Source organism: Musa acuminata, chromosome BXJ2-8 (genome assembly GCF_036884655.1).
Source record: "Musa acuminata AAA Group cultivar baxijiao chromosome BXJ2-8, Cavendish_Baxijiao_AAA, whole genome shotgun sequence".
Lineage (NCBI taxonomy): Eukaryota > Viridiplantae > Streptophyta > Magnoliopsida > Zingiberales > Musaceae > Musa > Musa acuminata.
This window is the reverse complement of record NC_088345.1, coordinates 46730250-46745679: the sequence shown is the minus strand read 5'-3', so window position 1 is coordinate 46745679 and position 15430 is coordinate 46730250. Positions and strand designations below refer to the sequence as shown.

General features: G+C 37.7%; 2 protein-coding genes across 3 annotated transcripts; one reads left to right on the top strand and one right to left on the bottom strand.

Moving 5' to 3' along the window:
- The first annotated feature begins 5019 nt into the window (after positions 1-5019).
- LOC135619751 (beta-1,3-galactosyltransferase 7-like) lies at positions 5020-9440 on the top strand. The gene is made up of 11 exons (XM_065122038.1): positions 5020-5360; positions 5450-5549; positions 5639-5697; positions 5797-5999; positions 6204-6267; positions 7956-8028; positions 8136-8256; positions 8349-8436; positions 8548-8673; positions 8747-8856; positions 8939-9440. Exons 1-11 carry the CDS (start codon positions 5260-5262, stop codon positions 9085-9087), a joined length of 1194 nt encoding a protein of 397 aa, XP_064978110.1. The 5' UTR covers positions 5020-5259; the 3' UTR covers positions 9088-9440.
- A 2124-nt stretch (positions 9441-11564) lies between these two features.
- On the bottom strand, positions 11565-15316 carry LOC135585738 (lysM domain-containing GPI-anchored protein LYP6-like). Of its 2 annotated transcripts, XM_065119114.1 has the most exons (5): positions 14564-15316; positions 12417-12534; positions 12172-12333; positions 12055-12086; positions 11565-11954 (listed from the first exon to the last, which is right to left on the bottom strand). In XM_065119114.1, the coding sequence occupies exons 1-5, from the start codon at positions 15285-15287 to the stop codon at positions 11659-11661; spliced, it is 1332 nt and encodes a 443-aa protein (XP_064975186.1). In that variant the 5' UTR covers positions 15288-15316; the 3' UTR covers positions 11565-11658. The 2 variants fall into 2 exon arrangements, with proteins under 2 accessions (XP_064975186.1, XP_064975187.1); XM_065119115.1 differs by lacking the exons at positions 11565-11954; positions 12055-12086 and having other exon boundaries at positions 12168-12333.
- Between the last annotated feature and the right edge of the window lie 114 nt (positions 15317-15430).

Below are 15430 nucleotides of genomic sequence, written 5' to 3'. Positions count from 1 at the left end.
ATTGATATACTGATTCTGATTGTAGGTGCCATTGGTTTCTGTTCAATCAAAATTCATCCTCAACTTGTTATGTAGACCAGCCATTCAGTTTTTTCCTTTTCCTTTCTGTCAATGTATCTTTGGTTATTAGGTGTTTTGTGCAGGTCGGACTCTGCCTGGCATTCTGATATTGATATGGAACTCAAGAGTATTATATTGTAACTACGAAAATTTCAATTTATGGAGAGCAAGTCTTAGTGCTGCTGTAAGCTTTTCCTCTGCGACCTAACTGATTTGTATCATGGAAAATATCTTCCGGCTTGTATGGGAGGAGGGCTATGTATTGATGATTTCGTGATTCTTTATTGGTGGATCTGTCATGAACTAGACTGTCCTTTCACTTTGGCAAGCTTTGTTGTAGGTAATATCTGAGTTAGTTCATGCATGATCCTCCATCATGCATATGTTGCTCAGGATTTTTTTCTTGGCTTGGATTAGGATTGCTGATTTGACTGCTGTAGCCTGTTATTTTGACAATCTTTGCTGTGCAAGTAATTCCTATATAGGTTCATGGTTCATGCATGAACTGTAAATCCAGTGGTTTGCCACAACCTTTTATGTCATGCGGTTACTGTTTTTTTCTTGCTTCAATTAGAGTTAATTTGGCTTACTTGGGTTCTTGGCTTCTTCTGCTAATGTTCACTACTAATTTGGTGGTATTATTGGTGTCATATTCTTGCCATACAACCTAAGCAGTAATTCACCACTACTGTTTAACTGTGCTTTCATAATACAACCCTGGATTTTGCCAGATCTTGCTGGCTGAAACAGACTGATTGCCCCCATTCATGTCTAATCTAGCTTCTGGTAACTTGATTAATTTCTGTGGGTTTATTGTTATTTCGTTGTCATCCACTTGTTGTTGACTCTTAAGGAAATTGGTGTGATTGGTCTTTTTCAGCTACTAGTGGAAAACTAAATAGCACCTTTCCCTGGTCAGCATCATGATAATATAATGAACAGTGCAGTCTGATACTGCAGCTATTTGTCTTGATGAACTTTTGTTCTGCTGTCCTTGTTCTTTGTAGTTCAACATAATTCTTTTACTCGAAAGATATTGGTGTATGGACTTGCTTGTTTTTGGCTGATTACTGCTTTCTGAACGTTAAATTTCCTGTGCATCTGATATCTTAGGTGTATGTCTGCTCCATATCGGTCAAGAACGAGTAATTCGAGGTTGGAGAACACCAAGTTAGCCATTGAAGCTTTCCAAATCAGTGACTGAGTCGATCTACCTCGCCCATTTCTGGTCATGGAAGCCTCTCGATCTGCTCATTCTGAAGCATAGGATGAACGAGGCTGAAGAATCTGAACTGCAGCGTCACACCCTCGTCTGCCTGTCTGCTGCTATTTCAAGGAATGATGAGTCTGCAGACGGACACAAACAGATGCTCTCTGTCGAGTAGTGCCAGTCTCTTCTGTCCCTGTTTAGGCTGTACTGTGCATTCTAAGTAATGGTTTTGTCACCATCTTCATCACCATTGTGTCAGATTCATGCTTCATTCCCGTTGTCTGATCTTCTTCATCACAGTTTGAAGTTTGTAATGTGGTCCATCGGAAGGATGGAATCATGAACTTGTGCATCACAGCTTGAAGTGTGTAATGTGGTCCATCAGAAGGATGGGATCATGATCTTCTGCATCACGGCTCGAAGTTTGCAATGTGGTCCATCAGAAGGGTGGAATCATGTAACAATGGCACATATTTGTCGTTTAGTCTCTGCTGTCTTATCTGTATACACTCTGTTTATAGGTAGGTCAAGCAGTTGGACAATTGGTTCCATATATAATATTTTAAAATACGAAAAAAGGCAAAAAAATGTTTTTTTAGTAAAAGAATGTTAAAAATCTAATAATTGAAAAATGTTTTTTCATTATAGAGTGAATTCAAGAAATTCAATAAACGGAAAATGTGAATCAAACTCCAAAGAGTTAAAGATGTTAGGCCATAAGAGAAGGTAAAAAAAAAATGATGATACGATAATAATAACAACAAAATAGTAAATTCTAACTCTTTAGGATCGATTATATATATATATATATATATATATATTAATGATAAAAAAAAAGATGGTCTCAGCATTTACCGATAGTTGTGTAGTAAAATAAAAATCAGACAGATAAAATGATAAATACTTTTTTTTGCAGCTTTTATGTTGGAAAATCAATGTCTTTAGATTTATATTTTATCTGAGTTGTAATTGTATATTTGTCTTTGCTTTTGATGGAACATCACTCACTCACTAATATTGGAAATAGGATGAGAAAATGACATTTTCAATTCTTCATTAAGAGGGCAATTTAAGAAATCAAGCATTAATGTGTTACGAGAAAAAAAAATATTACATTGATGAAGTCAGAATAACTTTTGATATTTACATCCTCGTTAAGGAAACTTAACAACGAGCATTAATGTCTCTTAGAACATCCAAATGTGATATATTCTTTTCTTGATGTAATAGGAAATTGAAATGTAGAAATGAACAAAAATAAAGAGAATATGTAAAAAACAATATAAGTAGTAGATCATAGTTTTCACTTTCGTTCATTTCAATCTCTCTCTCTCTCTCTCTCTCTCTCTTCTTTCTCTAATGTAAGGGTTCACCATTTTGGCAGTTATAAGCATGAGCTTAATGGTCATTTATTGCATTAACAATATCGATTAGCTTAATAACATTATACCAGGATATTAAACTTGTAGTTAAGCCCACTAAAAGCTAATCAAGTTATAAGTAATATCAACTTATTTAGACATCTGATCTAAATGTTGGAAGGTTAGGCAGCACACAAAAATAATTAATGGGCCAAACAGTTAGAATGAGGAATTTGATTTAATTGGTTTTTATTTTCTAAAAGGAGTAATTTGATATTATATATGAATTTTTAACATATAATTCATATGATTTTTTTGGACAATGTAAAAAAATATGAGTCTTTGTATGTGTGATTTTATTGGCATATTTTCAAAACTAGATTGTTTTAGTCTAAGAAATATAAAAAAATATATATAGCTTCTAAAATATAAAAAAATAAGGATATGCAAAGTGAAATATATGAAGTTTTAATCGATACGACGACGAGACGAGAGATCATGTATGCAACCTTATATCTAAATATAGAGAGGCTAATTTTTTATCGTTGTATCGAAGCACTGCCTTTCGTAGTACCTAAAATATAATAGAAAATATACAGATATTAGTAAAAGTTCAGAGTTTCAACTAATAATTAATTAATGATAGCTAATTAATGTTAAGTACAATGACATAGTGAACTTAATTTTAAGTGCATGAATATGGAAACCAAATGTGACTCTTCCAACTAAGTTAAAATCAACTGTTAATAATTTCTTAAAAAATTGGAACTTAAAGAAGCAAACAAAAGTAAAAAATACATTTGGATTTAAATAAATAATTCCCTTATCATCTTACACTTGCCTTTAGTAGAATTCTTAGCATTTAGTAGAATGAATTGTGATTGAGAGAAGAACTTGAGTAGGATGAGTTCCTCTACTCCAAATCAGCTCAAGTTCTTTTGCTCAATGATTAGTGGGGAGTTGTAGTTGTCACATGTTCATCAATGCACCCCACATTTCAATCAATTTTGGAGATAAGGCTCAATCTAAATGTAGGTTTCAGCCACCTAACATTAAACTATTAAGGAGGTGGGGCAGCTCAGGTTTTGCGGAGAAGATTGATGCACATCTGTGATCCAAGCAAGAAAAAAAACGTAGAGCTTTCATGTCTTCTCATCACACATGTTGTCATTTTGATCGATTGAGACACACCTAACAATATTTTCATCCCTAATCTTAGGGAATAAAAGAGTTTTATAACCTCTAAAATACATGCTCATGGTTGAGGTATGTAACAAAAATGGTTTTTTTTATTCTCAAAGCACTATATATATATATATATATATATATATTAAGATCGAGCAATATACGAAGTAACTCTCAATATAACAATAAAAACAATATAAGTAAGCGAATTGATCCATCAAGTTTCTATTGAAATAATATCTACATAAGAAAAAAATATTTATCATTTGTTGATTATTAGGGGCATCCCAAAACCATCCGTAAAGAAACGTAAAGTAATACGTAAATTAACTCTCAATATTCAAATAGTATCTATATAAGAAAAAAATACTTATAATTTGTTATTTATTAGAGACATCCCAAAATTATTCGAGTTGAAATGTAACTTTTAAACTAAATTTAGAATTAATAGATATCATTAGAAGGAATGACAATATCATACACTAAGGAAGAGGATGACAAAAACAAATAGAGTTTTTATACATTTTCGTTCATATATATATATATATATATATATATATATATATATACTCAAAATTTGAATATTATTTTGCGGAACGACTTGAGTCACGACAAGAAGGGAAATAAGAGAACGAGAGAGAGAGGGAGAGGTTGTTGTGTTCCCACACGTGAGTTAAGTTGCGACATGAAGTGTTTTAGATTATGTACGTATGTATGTTCTGTCTCTCTTTCTCACGCGTACCTCCTTAACGCGCATTCCTCGGTGCTTCCCCCTTGCACATTGGTCTCACCAACCTCGGTCAAAACAAAGTTGGGGGAATTCCATGAAGGAAGCAATGGTCGTTCCAACCCACCCTCTTCAATTCGATTTAATTCAATTCAAAGGATGAAGAAGAAGAAAAGGAGGAAGGAGAAGTCCTCCGCTTGACCACCCCATGAATGGGAATGAGAGGGTGTTGATGTGTGCGTGAAGGCACGTTCGCCCATGCCAAAAGCAGCCCCCGTGGCTTAGATTCCCAGATCCAAATAAAGAAAACACACCTTGTTTACTTATTCTCGTCCGTTCTCCATTTCTACCCTATTTCCTACTCGCTCTACTTAACTGGGTCCCCCTGGGTTTATGTTTTATACCAATTAGAAAGTCTCGGGTAGATGTAGGGTAGTCGTGGGAACGAGTAGGAAAGGCGTCGTCTGTTCCGACAAAGAATGGACACGTCCCTATTTAGTCCGCTCGATTCGCCCCTCCCCGTCGGAAACGCCTGAGATCGATGTACATGAATCCAACGAAGCCCCGACAAAAGCCTTCCGGATCCCGGTTCGTGCCACCGGCCGTCGCCTGAGATCAATCCACGAGGTTCCGATTAAGCACCGGCGTCAAACCCCGGACACCATTTCCGCCACCGACCTCTTTGAACCGAAGAAGAGCAGCGGGAGGAGGGTGAGATGAGGGGGCGGAGCGGTGGCTGCGATCGGAGAGTGTCCTTCCGATGGATCGTCATTCTCTGCCTCTGTAGTTTCGCTCTCGGAATGCTCCTCACGGACAAGTCTGTCAGATTCGTCTGCTTTTCGCTCTTCTCTTGTGGCAAAAATTTGATTTTTATTTCATCGAGATCGTGTTCTTTGGTGTGGGCAGGTTTTGGACGGTCCCGGATGTCAACAACCCTATCGTCTCGAGCAGGCGGAAGACGGAACAAGAGCTGCAGATCATCTCGGAAGATTGTACCACCAAAAGAGTCTGTTTTGATCCGGACGAGTTCCATTCCTTTTGGTAAATTTTAGATTTGGGGGGGGTGGGAGCTGAAAAATCGGATTTTGATTGCAGAAGCATGCGGACGATAAGGATGTGATGGGGGAGGTCACCAGGACCCATGAAGCCATACAGTGCGTAGTAGATTATTCTTTTCGGAGTTGGATGGTTTTCTGTAACCCTCTTTGGGTTTCTTTTGAGAACTAAAGCTTGCAGGATGTGTGGAATGCCAGATCTTTGGATAAGGCGATCTCCACGCTGCAGATGGAGCTTGCTGCGAAGCGGAGCGCTCGGGAGCTGATCAGCGAGGACGGCTCCCCGTCGATCGATGCCTCCAGGCGGCCGCGGAAGAAGGCTTTTGTGGTGATAGGGATCAACACCGCATTTAGCAGCAGGAAGAGGAGGGATTCGGTCAGAGCGACATGGATGCCCCAAGGTAGTTTCCATGAGTAACCCTTTCTCTAAAGGTGCAATCTTTACTGGATCTAAATCTCCACATATATATACATATATGTATATCTATTCAAATGATTTTTGTGTTTTTTTTTGTTGCTACTATGGGAACTTTTTTTACTATGGTCTGAAGTAGTCTGATCTTTCATTAACCATCTTCTACATTCCTCTTTTTGGGTCGGATTAGGTGAAAAGCTTCAACAGCTAGAACACGAAAAAGGAATTGTTGTTCGTTTCATGATTGGCCACAGGCAAGTAAAAGAGGATTTCTGCAGTTATTTCCTCTTAAGCTTTTGGAAAAGCTGCTAATAAGTTACAGAGCTTCTAGCATCTTATTCTGTTTTTGCTGTATGGCCTTTGCTAGTGAAATCATTGTGTCAAGATCCTTTGTCCACTCTCTTGGGATCCGCAGATGCAGATTTTAAATTCAGCTTTCTAGTTGATGCTTTTGTAATTGTTTTCAGATGCTTGGATTTTCATGTTTGCATGAGCATGCCACATGATGAGAACTGATCTAAACATGTTCTTCGAACTAATGCTCAGGTCAAAGCCTTGTAACTAATTCAACTGGCACTACTGGATATGGCTTTTGCAGATGGTAATAATTTTCACTAGATGGATTAAAGTTAGTGTTATCTTCGTAGAAGTGGATAAGTTGTTCTTTTATACTATCATAACACCGTTGAGGGATGCAAATTAGACTATAGTTAGTTTTTTAAACAAATGAACTCTTGATAGTTTGACAATCTGACAATTTAAAGAAGGATTTTTTGGCATTTTTTAAAAGATAGATCGATGGATAAACAAAGGTTCTAATTTTTTTGAGCTGTCACTTAGAAGGGAGGAGGAAACGATTTATACTGTACTTGTATTATTGAAGCCAAATAGGAATATATGTATTAGAAGGGAGGAGGAAAGATTTATACTTTACTTGTATTATTAAAGCCAAAATCGGAATACTTGTATAGAATGATTAAGATGGTTCTCAAATCCTGTTCCAGCATGCATCAATTTATATGATGAACGAAAATTTTTACTCAATTGGTTTTTCCGAATGCTTTTTTTAGGACAGTAGACATGATAAAGCACCTTGATTTAATTAATTGAAATGCATTGTTTTAGTGCTAGAATTGGAAAGAAACATGCAGAATAATATTATTCAGCCAATTGCTTCAGCTTGAGCATGGATCGCAATTTTGTCTTTAAGCCTAGATGACAACTTCATTTGAATTCTAGAAATATACACTCTATACTGAAACAAATTAGAAGAAAATAGAGAAAGATTTGAAAAAGGCAGAATACTTTGTACATGGACAAAAGGGAGGGACAGAAAATTTGTACCTGCTGCCTCTGTCCTCTTAATCTAAGATATCAAAATTTACTGATGCAGTGAGAAATTATGACCAAGACTAAACAAGGGCAAGGTTTTAAGTTTGCATAATCAGAAAGTACATACAAAATGTACTTGCTTCAGACAAATTTATGATATTTTCATCTATATTTTTGGAAGCCAAAACAAATTTCCAAGTTCCAGGCAACTTGAGGGATTGTTCAATAGAAACCTGGGTATTCTTAATATTATAGACCAATGCACCACCATTATCTATATTTTACTAGCATGTGTTCCCAATTTCTTCTGAACTTTGGGGAAGTAGGTAAATCTTTGCTTAATGAAGTAATTCTTATCTTGGTTATTTGTGACAGAATTTTCTTTCAAACTGTGTTATATGTTCCTATTTGTTATGCTAAGCTAATCATATCCTATACAGTCCATTTCATACTTCTTAAATATGTCACATCATATAGTTTTTTCAGATCCATCATGTTTTCACAGTATTCTCTTTTTAAACCAGTTTCACCTGAACTACAGTAAGTCCAGGAAATAAATGTGCCTGGTCATTAGAAAGCTAAAAGTTAAAATTGCCATTTTTTTTTGCAGTGCGACATCTCACAGTATTCTAGATAAGGCTATTGATTCAGAGGAAGCTCAGCACAATGACTTTCTCAGGCTGGTAAGGCTTTTGCCTTTTTTTCCTGCATTTTAATGTGCATGCTCTGATTGTTATGCTTTTTGCAAATAATACTTCTTCCCTGAATCGATATGATGTTTGTATTGTAGGCACATGTGGAAGGTTACCATGAACTTTCTGCAAAAACAAAAATATTCTTTTCCACTGCAGTTGCCACATGGGATGCTGAGTTCTACGTCAAGGTGGATGATGATGTCCATTTGAATCTAGGTGTGAAATAAAGCTCAATAAAGATCCAATATGATGCCTTCTAGAGTATTCATTGGCAATGATACATTAAAAAAACTATTTCTGAAATGCAGGTACGCTAGCCACAACTCTTGCTCGACACAGATCAAAGCCCAGAACGTACATTGGATGCATGAAGTCTGGGCCAGTACTTTCTGACAAGTAATATTCTTTTATCCACACTCAACTGAGTGTGATCCTCCTAATGTAACAAAGTTTCTTAAAGTAGCATTGTAGAAATATGCATCTCTGATTTATGAATATGTATTGTAGAAATGTGAAGTACCATGAACCTGAATATTGGAAGTTTGGAGAAGAAGGAAACAAGTACTTTCGCCATGCTACTGGGCAGATATATGCCGTCTCAAAAGATCTGGCTACTTACATCTCAATCAACCAGTAAGGATAATTATCTCATTAGCTGCTTGGCCTCTATATGGTAGCACTCTAATCATTGAATCACTGATGTCAGTCCAATACTTCACAAGTATGCCAATGAAGATGTATCATTAGGCTCATGGTTCATCGGACTGGAAGTCGAACATATTGATGAGAGGAGTATGTGCTGTGGAACGCCACCAGGTTTGTTTCTTCCTAAGATACAAGAGTTGAAACAACACAAGAGACATTTAACCTGCATAATTGTTTGCTCGCCTTTCTCCAGACTGCGAGTGGAAGGCCCAGGCAGGAAACGTATGTATTGCATCATTCGACTGGAGTTGCAGCGGTATATGCAAATCGGTGGAGAAGATAAAGGATGTCCATGAAAGATGTGGTGAAGGAGATGGAGCTGTTTGGAGTGCTTTATTCTAACCTGGGATTGATATTAGTTTGACTATTTACGCACTCATACAACTAGAGAGGCATCTCCTGACGGAAACAATGAACATTACAAGCAAGATCAAATCCGACGATTAGTGAAGATCAAGTTTCCCTGTAAAAGACCATAAGATGAACGGGCTGTCATCTCGTCAGTTGGGATATTGAGGTTACACTTATGCTTCTGGTTGATTCTTGATCGAAAAGCTTGTACTGGTTTGAGAAACTCGATTAGATGGAGATGAAACTGCTACTAATGCACACAGGAGCTAAGCTGTAGTTCTGATGTGTATCCAGTGGAATTTTTTGTCACTCCAAATATAAGAATTCTTTAGTTAGTCGATTTCTATTTGTTCTCATATGTATGGTGTCTGCTCAGTATGAATTTGTAGGTGCACCGCACTGCTGAATGTTTGTAGGAAAAGAGCTACTTCTTCCATTTTTCTTTTTGTGATGTGGAGTAGGTGAAATGTTATTGCTGCTGCTCTGAAGTGATTCAGATATCCAAGTCTTTAGACAAAGTTCTAAGAAGGGTTATAGGAGGTATGATGGATTCCCAAAGCAGATGTGTTATAGTAGTAGTGGACTGGTGGTAGTAAAAGCCATGTTATTCATGAACAAAGATGTTGCTGTCAAGAATGAAATTAGAATGTGTTCAATGTATTGGCATCAATGTACATGTCTTTTCTATAGGGTCTTTAAGATCAGAAAACACATCAAAGTTGAGATTGATCCATCCAGAGTTTGCATATATAAGTTGGATCTCTTTTCCATCTAACTTGGTTGGGTTAAATGGTACCCAACTAAAATATATCAAATCCATCCATGAGATTGTCACATCAGTAACTCCTTGGAATGTTTCAGTTAAGACAATTAACTTTATTGAAGACACTTTTAATTAACAAACAAATGCAAATTCTAATCTACACATTAAGGTGCCATTTAGATCAAGAATAGCTTGTCAAATCTTATTTTAATGATAGATTATGTAGTCAAAATGCTTAAAATTGACCTGGTAATCAGTTCTCCCAAATGTCTTGTTTCATTAGCTATCACTCATTCCTTTGCCAAGGAGAAACAAATCTTCCATTTCTTTTCATCCCTCAAACTAATATCCATATATATATACATATATATATGTATATATATACATATATATATATATATATACATATATATATATATATATATATATATATATATACATACATACATATATATATATACATACATATATACATACATACATATATATATACATACATATATATATATACATACATATATATATACATACATATATATATATATATACATATATATACAAACACTAAGCCATGCCCACACCCAACACGTAGCACATCTTCTCTTAATGACTGACAATCTCGAATGCAATTGTTCTCGTACTACCTATAAAAATAACTTTAAGATACGTATTTTAAGGACTTACCGGTTATATCTCAATTATTAGTATGACCAATTCGACTAATCTTAGTCTTGGACTATGAACTTTGTAAATTAATTTGATCATCAAACAAACCATTATCAAAATCACCTTTGACTGAGTATTGTAAGATCGACACGTCCAAAATCATAAATAGAATCACATATAATCTTGAAACGAGCCTCGATTAGATTCGACTCACCTCCCCAATTCGAAGAACCAAAATATAACTTAACATTATGCACTTATACATTGTTGAAAAAAAATATATTTTTTGCATAAATAATTTAAATATCTGAAAGGATGTATATATATATATATACACACTTGCAATGTTCAATGAATGTGCTTCTCGAGTTAGTTACTGTATAGTTCATATAGTAAAGGTTTTGAGATCCAACACAACCTTCGTCACTTACCTTTAGAAAACATAAAACAATTACCATCCTTTATCGTTACCATTACAATCATCGTTCATGCTGACAAGTGATGTAGAACAAGAAGAATAATCTCTTCCAACACAAATTTTATTTTTCCCCTTTGGCTGCATATAGAAGAGTACATTGCAAGTTCTTTTAGCATATGTTTCAAGTCTTTGAGGTTAGCATCATCAGGTTTCTCCTCTGGAGAAAAGAACTCATGGTTGGAGTTGTCAAGTTCTTTAGCCAAGGGACATGATACACACACATTGCATCTCTAACTGCATGCATTTGTGATCTCTCCCAACATTAATCTTTTTTTTTGTAGTTGTATGCTGAAGAAAAAGTACATGTAAATCCTCTAGAATTTTTAAGGTTGGTATTGGATTTGGAGTCATAGAATTCATGATGGACTCATAGGTGGAGTACTAATGATCACTTGCCTCTTCCACTGATAAGAGAAGTATGGTTAATATTCATTTTGTTGACAAACCAATTACATTATGTAATAGAGGAATTGAATTATGAGTAATTCATACAAAGAAAGGCATAAGATTAATCATAATACTAATGAAAGTAACAACAACTGGAAAAATTAGACACGTAAATATAGGTCTCGGCAAAAGTTAAGATTCATCAGACAAGCTCGCCAATGAACAACCGATGCAAAATTTGCTTCCCAGCATAGACAGTTGAAGAAGATTAAAACAGGGAGTTGGAAAGACCCAAAGATAGGCCAAACAACCATAAAATGTGGCTTAATGGACTAACGAAAACCGCCTCAGAAATGCTTACAGAAGGGACGTAGGCAGGAGAAACACCAGGTAGCGAAAATGTTCCTGGCACCGTTGCGCTCGGCGTTGTAATAGTAGTAGTACCTGCCTGGACTGCCGATGGCGATGGCGATGGTGATGGCGATGGCGACGGTGATGGAATGAGAAATGAATCATGGATTACTGTGGTCGGTGGGGGTATCACTGGAGGAAGCTGATGTTGCCCTGAGTAATACCGATCGGATAAATTATGCTGTTTCCACACTTGAAATCACATGAAACAAGCTGCTGTAAAGGCTCATGGGAAGAAAGTAAAAAAGATTACCTGGACACTGAGGTTGAAGAGATGTGGTTAACCTGCATGATGAATCAAAAATCACATACTTTGCTTTATCAAAAAGAAGATGATCAAGATAAAAGAATCCTAGTAGAAGCTGCTTACACAGTGGCGATAGATCCATTTACAAAGCCACCATAATTGCAAGAAGTAACATTGCAACCAGCGCTGGTCTGCTGGGAAGTATAGTTTCCGATCATAAGATTGCTGTTGCTGCACTGCATGCTCGAACATGATGCTGACAAGGATGCTGGTGAACAATACAATCTGCAAGAAGTTGCAGTTAGTTTGAAGTAGAAAAAAGGGGAAAAACAAAAAGTGCACAAGACAAAGTAGAATTCAATTAGTACCTGAGATTTCCTGGTCCACAACTGCATTGAACACAGTGGCTAGCAGTAATGGCATAAGTCCCATTGGCCACAATCAGGCCGTAGTCCGATGCATAACTTGGAAACATCGATGCACATGCTATATCGAGGGGAAATAAACTACAAGCCTTAGTGCTGAGAATATTATCGATGACAAAATTTACATGCATCGGAACTAAGGGGGAGAACCACACTTCCAAATGTTGTTTGTTCATATGAGTTGTATATCACTAAACTGTTGAGACAGAAATCACATGTATTTCATGTTTGTATATGCCAAACTCATTCATTCTTGTACACCATTCGACATAGATTATGTAATGGAGTACTTGGAAATAAAATGGTCCATGAAAGTCAACTTCATAGGAGATACAGATCTTTGGTTTATGAGAAGAATCTAATCTGGCTTTCAAACTTATGGCTTAATCACGTCAGCATGTAATGGCAATAAAAGGTCGGTCGGCTTAGAGCAGAAATAGGGATATTTAAAAAAAAATCACAGAAGCTTCTAGCACACTCGATCTCAATGGCTAAAAGAGCTCCTTTATGTTACTCGAAAAGGACAAAGAGAATTACCTCTCCTTAAAATGATTCCTTCCTCAAGATTCTTGGATTATCATATTCCTCCGTGAGATTGCTTTGACAATTATATATTGATATCAATCCCCTTCCTGTTGTTGATTTTTTCTTCTAATCCAAAAGCTATAACGTTCCTATCCCAACTTGTTTCTGTTTTTCGTGATCGTAGACAGAAGAATTTTGTTTGCGATACACCTTGGAATAAACTTAAATGACTTTCATGAAAATAAAGGGCCTCTCGGTATACCGATTTCATGATTAAATTGTATTACTTGTATTATCCAATATGCTTTATTATTATCACTTGCCAAGTGAGACACCTCGAATACACCTAAATTCGATTATGGAATCTGTTGCCATCAACATGCTTTAATAAACTCCAAATGTAGTAGAAGAGAAACTCGGTATACCGATTTCATGATTAAATTGTATTACTTGTATTATCCAATATGCTTTATTATTATCACTTGCCAAGTGAGACACCTCGAATACACCTAAATTCGATTATGGAATCTGTTGCCATCAACATGCTTTAATAAACTCCAAATGTAGAAGAGAAACTCGGTATACCGATTTCATGATTAAATTGTATTACTTGTATTATCCAATATGCTTTATTATTATCACTTGCCAAGTGAGACACCTCGAATACACCTAAATTCGATTCTGGAATCTGTTGCCATCAACATGCTTTAATAAACTCCAAATGTAGTAGAAGAGAAACTCTGCATCTCACAAGACCATGGATATTCAGATTTATACATGGCCGCGACCACATCCAGTTCTCTTATAATCTCATTCCCAACAAAATGACATGCATTCTAATACGTGAAAACACACCCAAAGCTCAATTATATAGATAGAAATGCTAAGCGGTACAAGATTAGCACTTGAACAGTGCCTTTGCTTTAGCATCCGAACAGAGACCTCTAGTTCTCTCCCCTTTTCAGAAGGAACATGCTTCCTTGTATCTTCTGCCACTGGGAAAATAAATATTCAGACAAATGACATAGCATCCATCTTCATCAAGTTAGACAAAACCCTCAACATTTTAGTCGATAAGTTGCTACATTTTACAGCTGAATTGTCACACTCATTTCAAAACTTTTACCCTGTCAATGGCAAACACTCAGGTGTTGAGGCAACCAAACTCGTTTCTGCAAATGCTTCACAGCTTGTCTGTCTCCCATACTACAATATCCCTTCAACTCGATGAGCGAGATTCATACTAAGTTATAGAAAATTCTCAAGCCTATGGGCGAACTCCCACATTCTAACAATGAAAAGGCTTAGAACAGTATAATGTGTCATTTTAGTATGTCTACAAGTCTGAAAAATCAAGGCTTTATGGCTTCAAAAGAGAAGCATATGGTTTTTAACCGTTCCTCTCTTGTAATATCTATAGTCCTCTAAAGATGGAAGTATAGGTTGATATTGGTTCTTTACTCGTGCCACTTCAGGCAAGCGTTAGACTAACTTGTTTGACAAGAGACGAGAATGATGCACATAAATGAGGCTTATAGAGACAATAACAAAGTGCGTCTTCTAACCTGGCAGCGGTATGGCGAGTATGTCACCTGGCCGGATCGAAGGGCTCCCCATGGCGTTCACGTTCATGATGTCCGTTATGGTGGTGGAGAAGCGGGCGGCGATGGCGGGCACGGAGTCGCCGGCGCGAACGACGTAGGAGAGGTAGATGGTGGGGAGGTTGTTATCGGTGGAGTTGAAGCAGGTGCAGGGGAGGGGGATGACGAGGGTGCGGCCGACGTCGAGGGCGGCGGGGTCGCGGATGTTGTTGGCCTCCTGGATCTGGTCGGGGGTGGCGAGGCCGGAGTAGACGGAGGCGGCGATGGAGGTGAGGGTGTCAGCGGGGCGGACGGTGTAGCGGGTGGAGAGGGAGCGGCGGATACCGCCGGAGCAGGAGCAGGCGGCGGGGACGCGGAGGAAGAGGCCGGCGGGGAGGATGCGGTTCTCGACGCCAGGGAAGGAGACGTCGATGGCGTTGGCGGCGAGGAGGGCGGTGGAGTCGGCATGGAAGAGGACGGCCAGCTCGGAGACCTTGAGATCGGCGTAGAGGGTGTAGCCCAGCAGCGCGGAGCAGGAGGCTGTACCCGTGCACGGTTCGATGGTCGACTTGGCCACTGCCGCGCCGGCGCCGGCGAGGATGGCGACGGAGAAGAAGAGCAGTAGCAGAAGAGGCTTCTCCTCCTCCATTGCTTCGCCGCCCTTTCTTCCTTTCTTGTATCTTTTTTCTTTTGATGCTTTGTTGCGCATTCGTTATCTTTTCTTTTGAGGTTGGGCATTCGTTCTCCGGTGTCTCTTTTAACACCTCTGTCTCTCCTTTCTCTTTTATTGGGAAATGGGGTCTGCGTCCAGTTGCAGCACAGCAATAGGAAAGACAGAGGGAAAAAAGGTTG

Bases quoted from the DNA above. Each gene is read 5' to 3' on its own strand.
- LOC135619751 (XM_065122038.1), top strand. From the start codon at position 5,260: ATGAGGGGGCGGAGCGGTGGCTGCGATCGGAGAGTGTCCTTCCGATGG. The intron at 8,029-8,135 runs GTAAGGCTTTTG...TTTGTATTGTAG, and splicing joins ACAATGACTTTCTCAGGCTG to GCACATGTGGAAGGTTACCA. The intron at 8,437-8,547 runs GTAATATTCTTT...TATGTATTGTAG, and splicing joins GGGCCAGTACTTTCTGACAA to AAATGTGAAGTACCATGAAC.
- LOC135585738 (XM_065119114.1), bottom strand. From the start codon at position 15,287: ATGCGCAACAAAGCATCAAAAGAAAAAAGATACAAGAAAGGAAGAAAG. The intron at 12,535-14,563 runs GTTAGAAGACGC...CCCTCGATATAG, and splicing joins ACTCGCCATACCGCTGCCAG to CATGTGCATCGATGTTTCCA. The intron at 12,087-12,171 runs GTAAGCAGCTTC...TTCATCATGCAG, and splicing joins AATGGATCTATCGCCACTGT to GTTAACCACATCTCTTCAAC.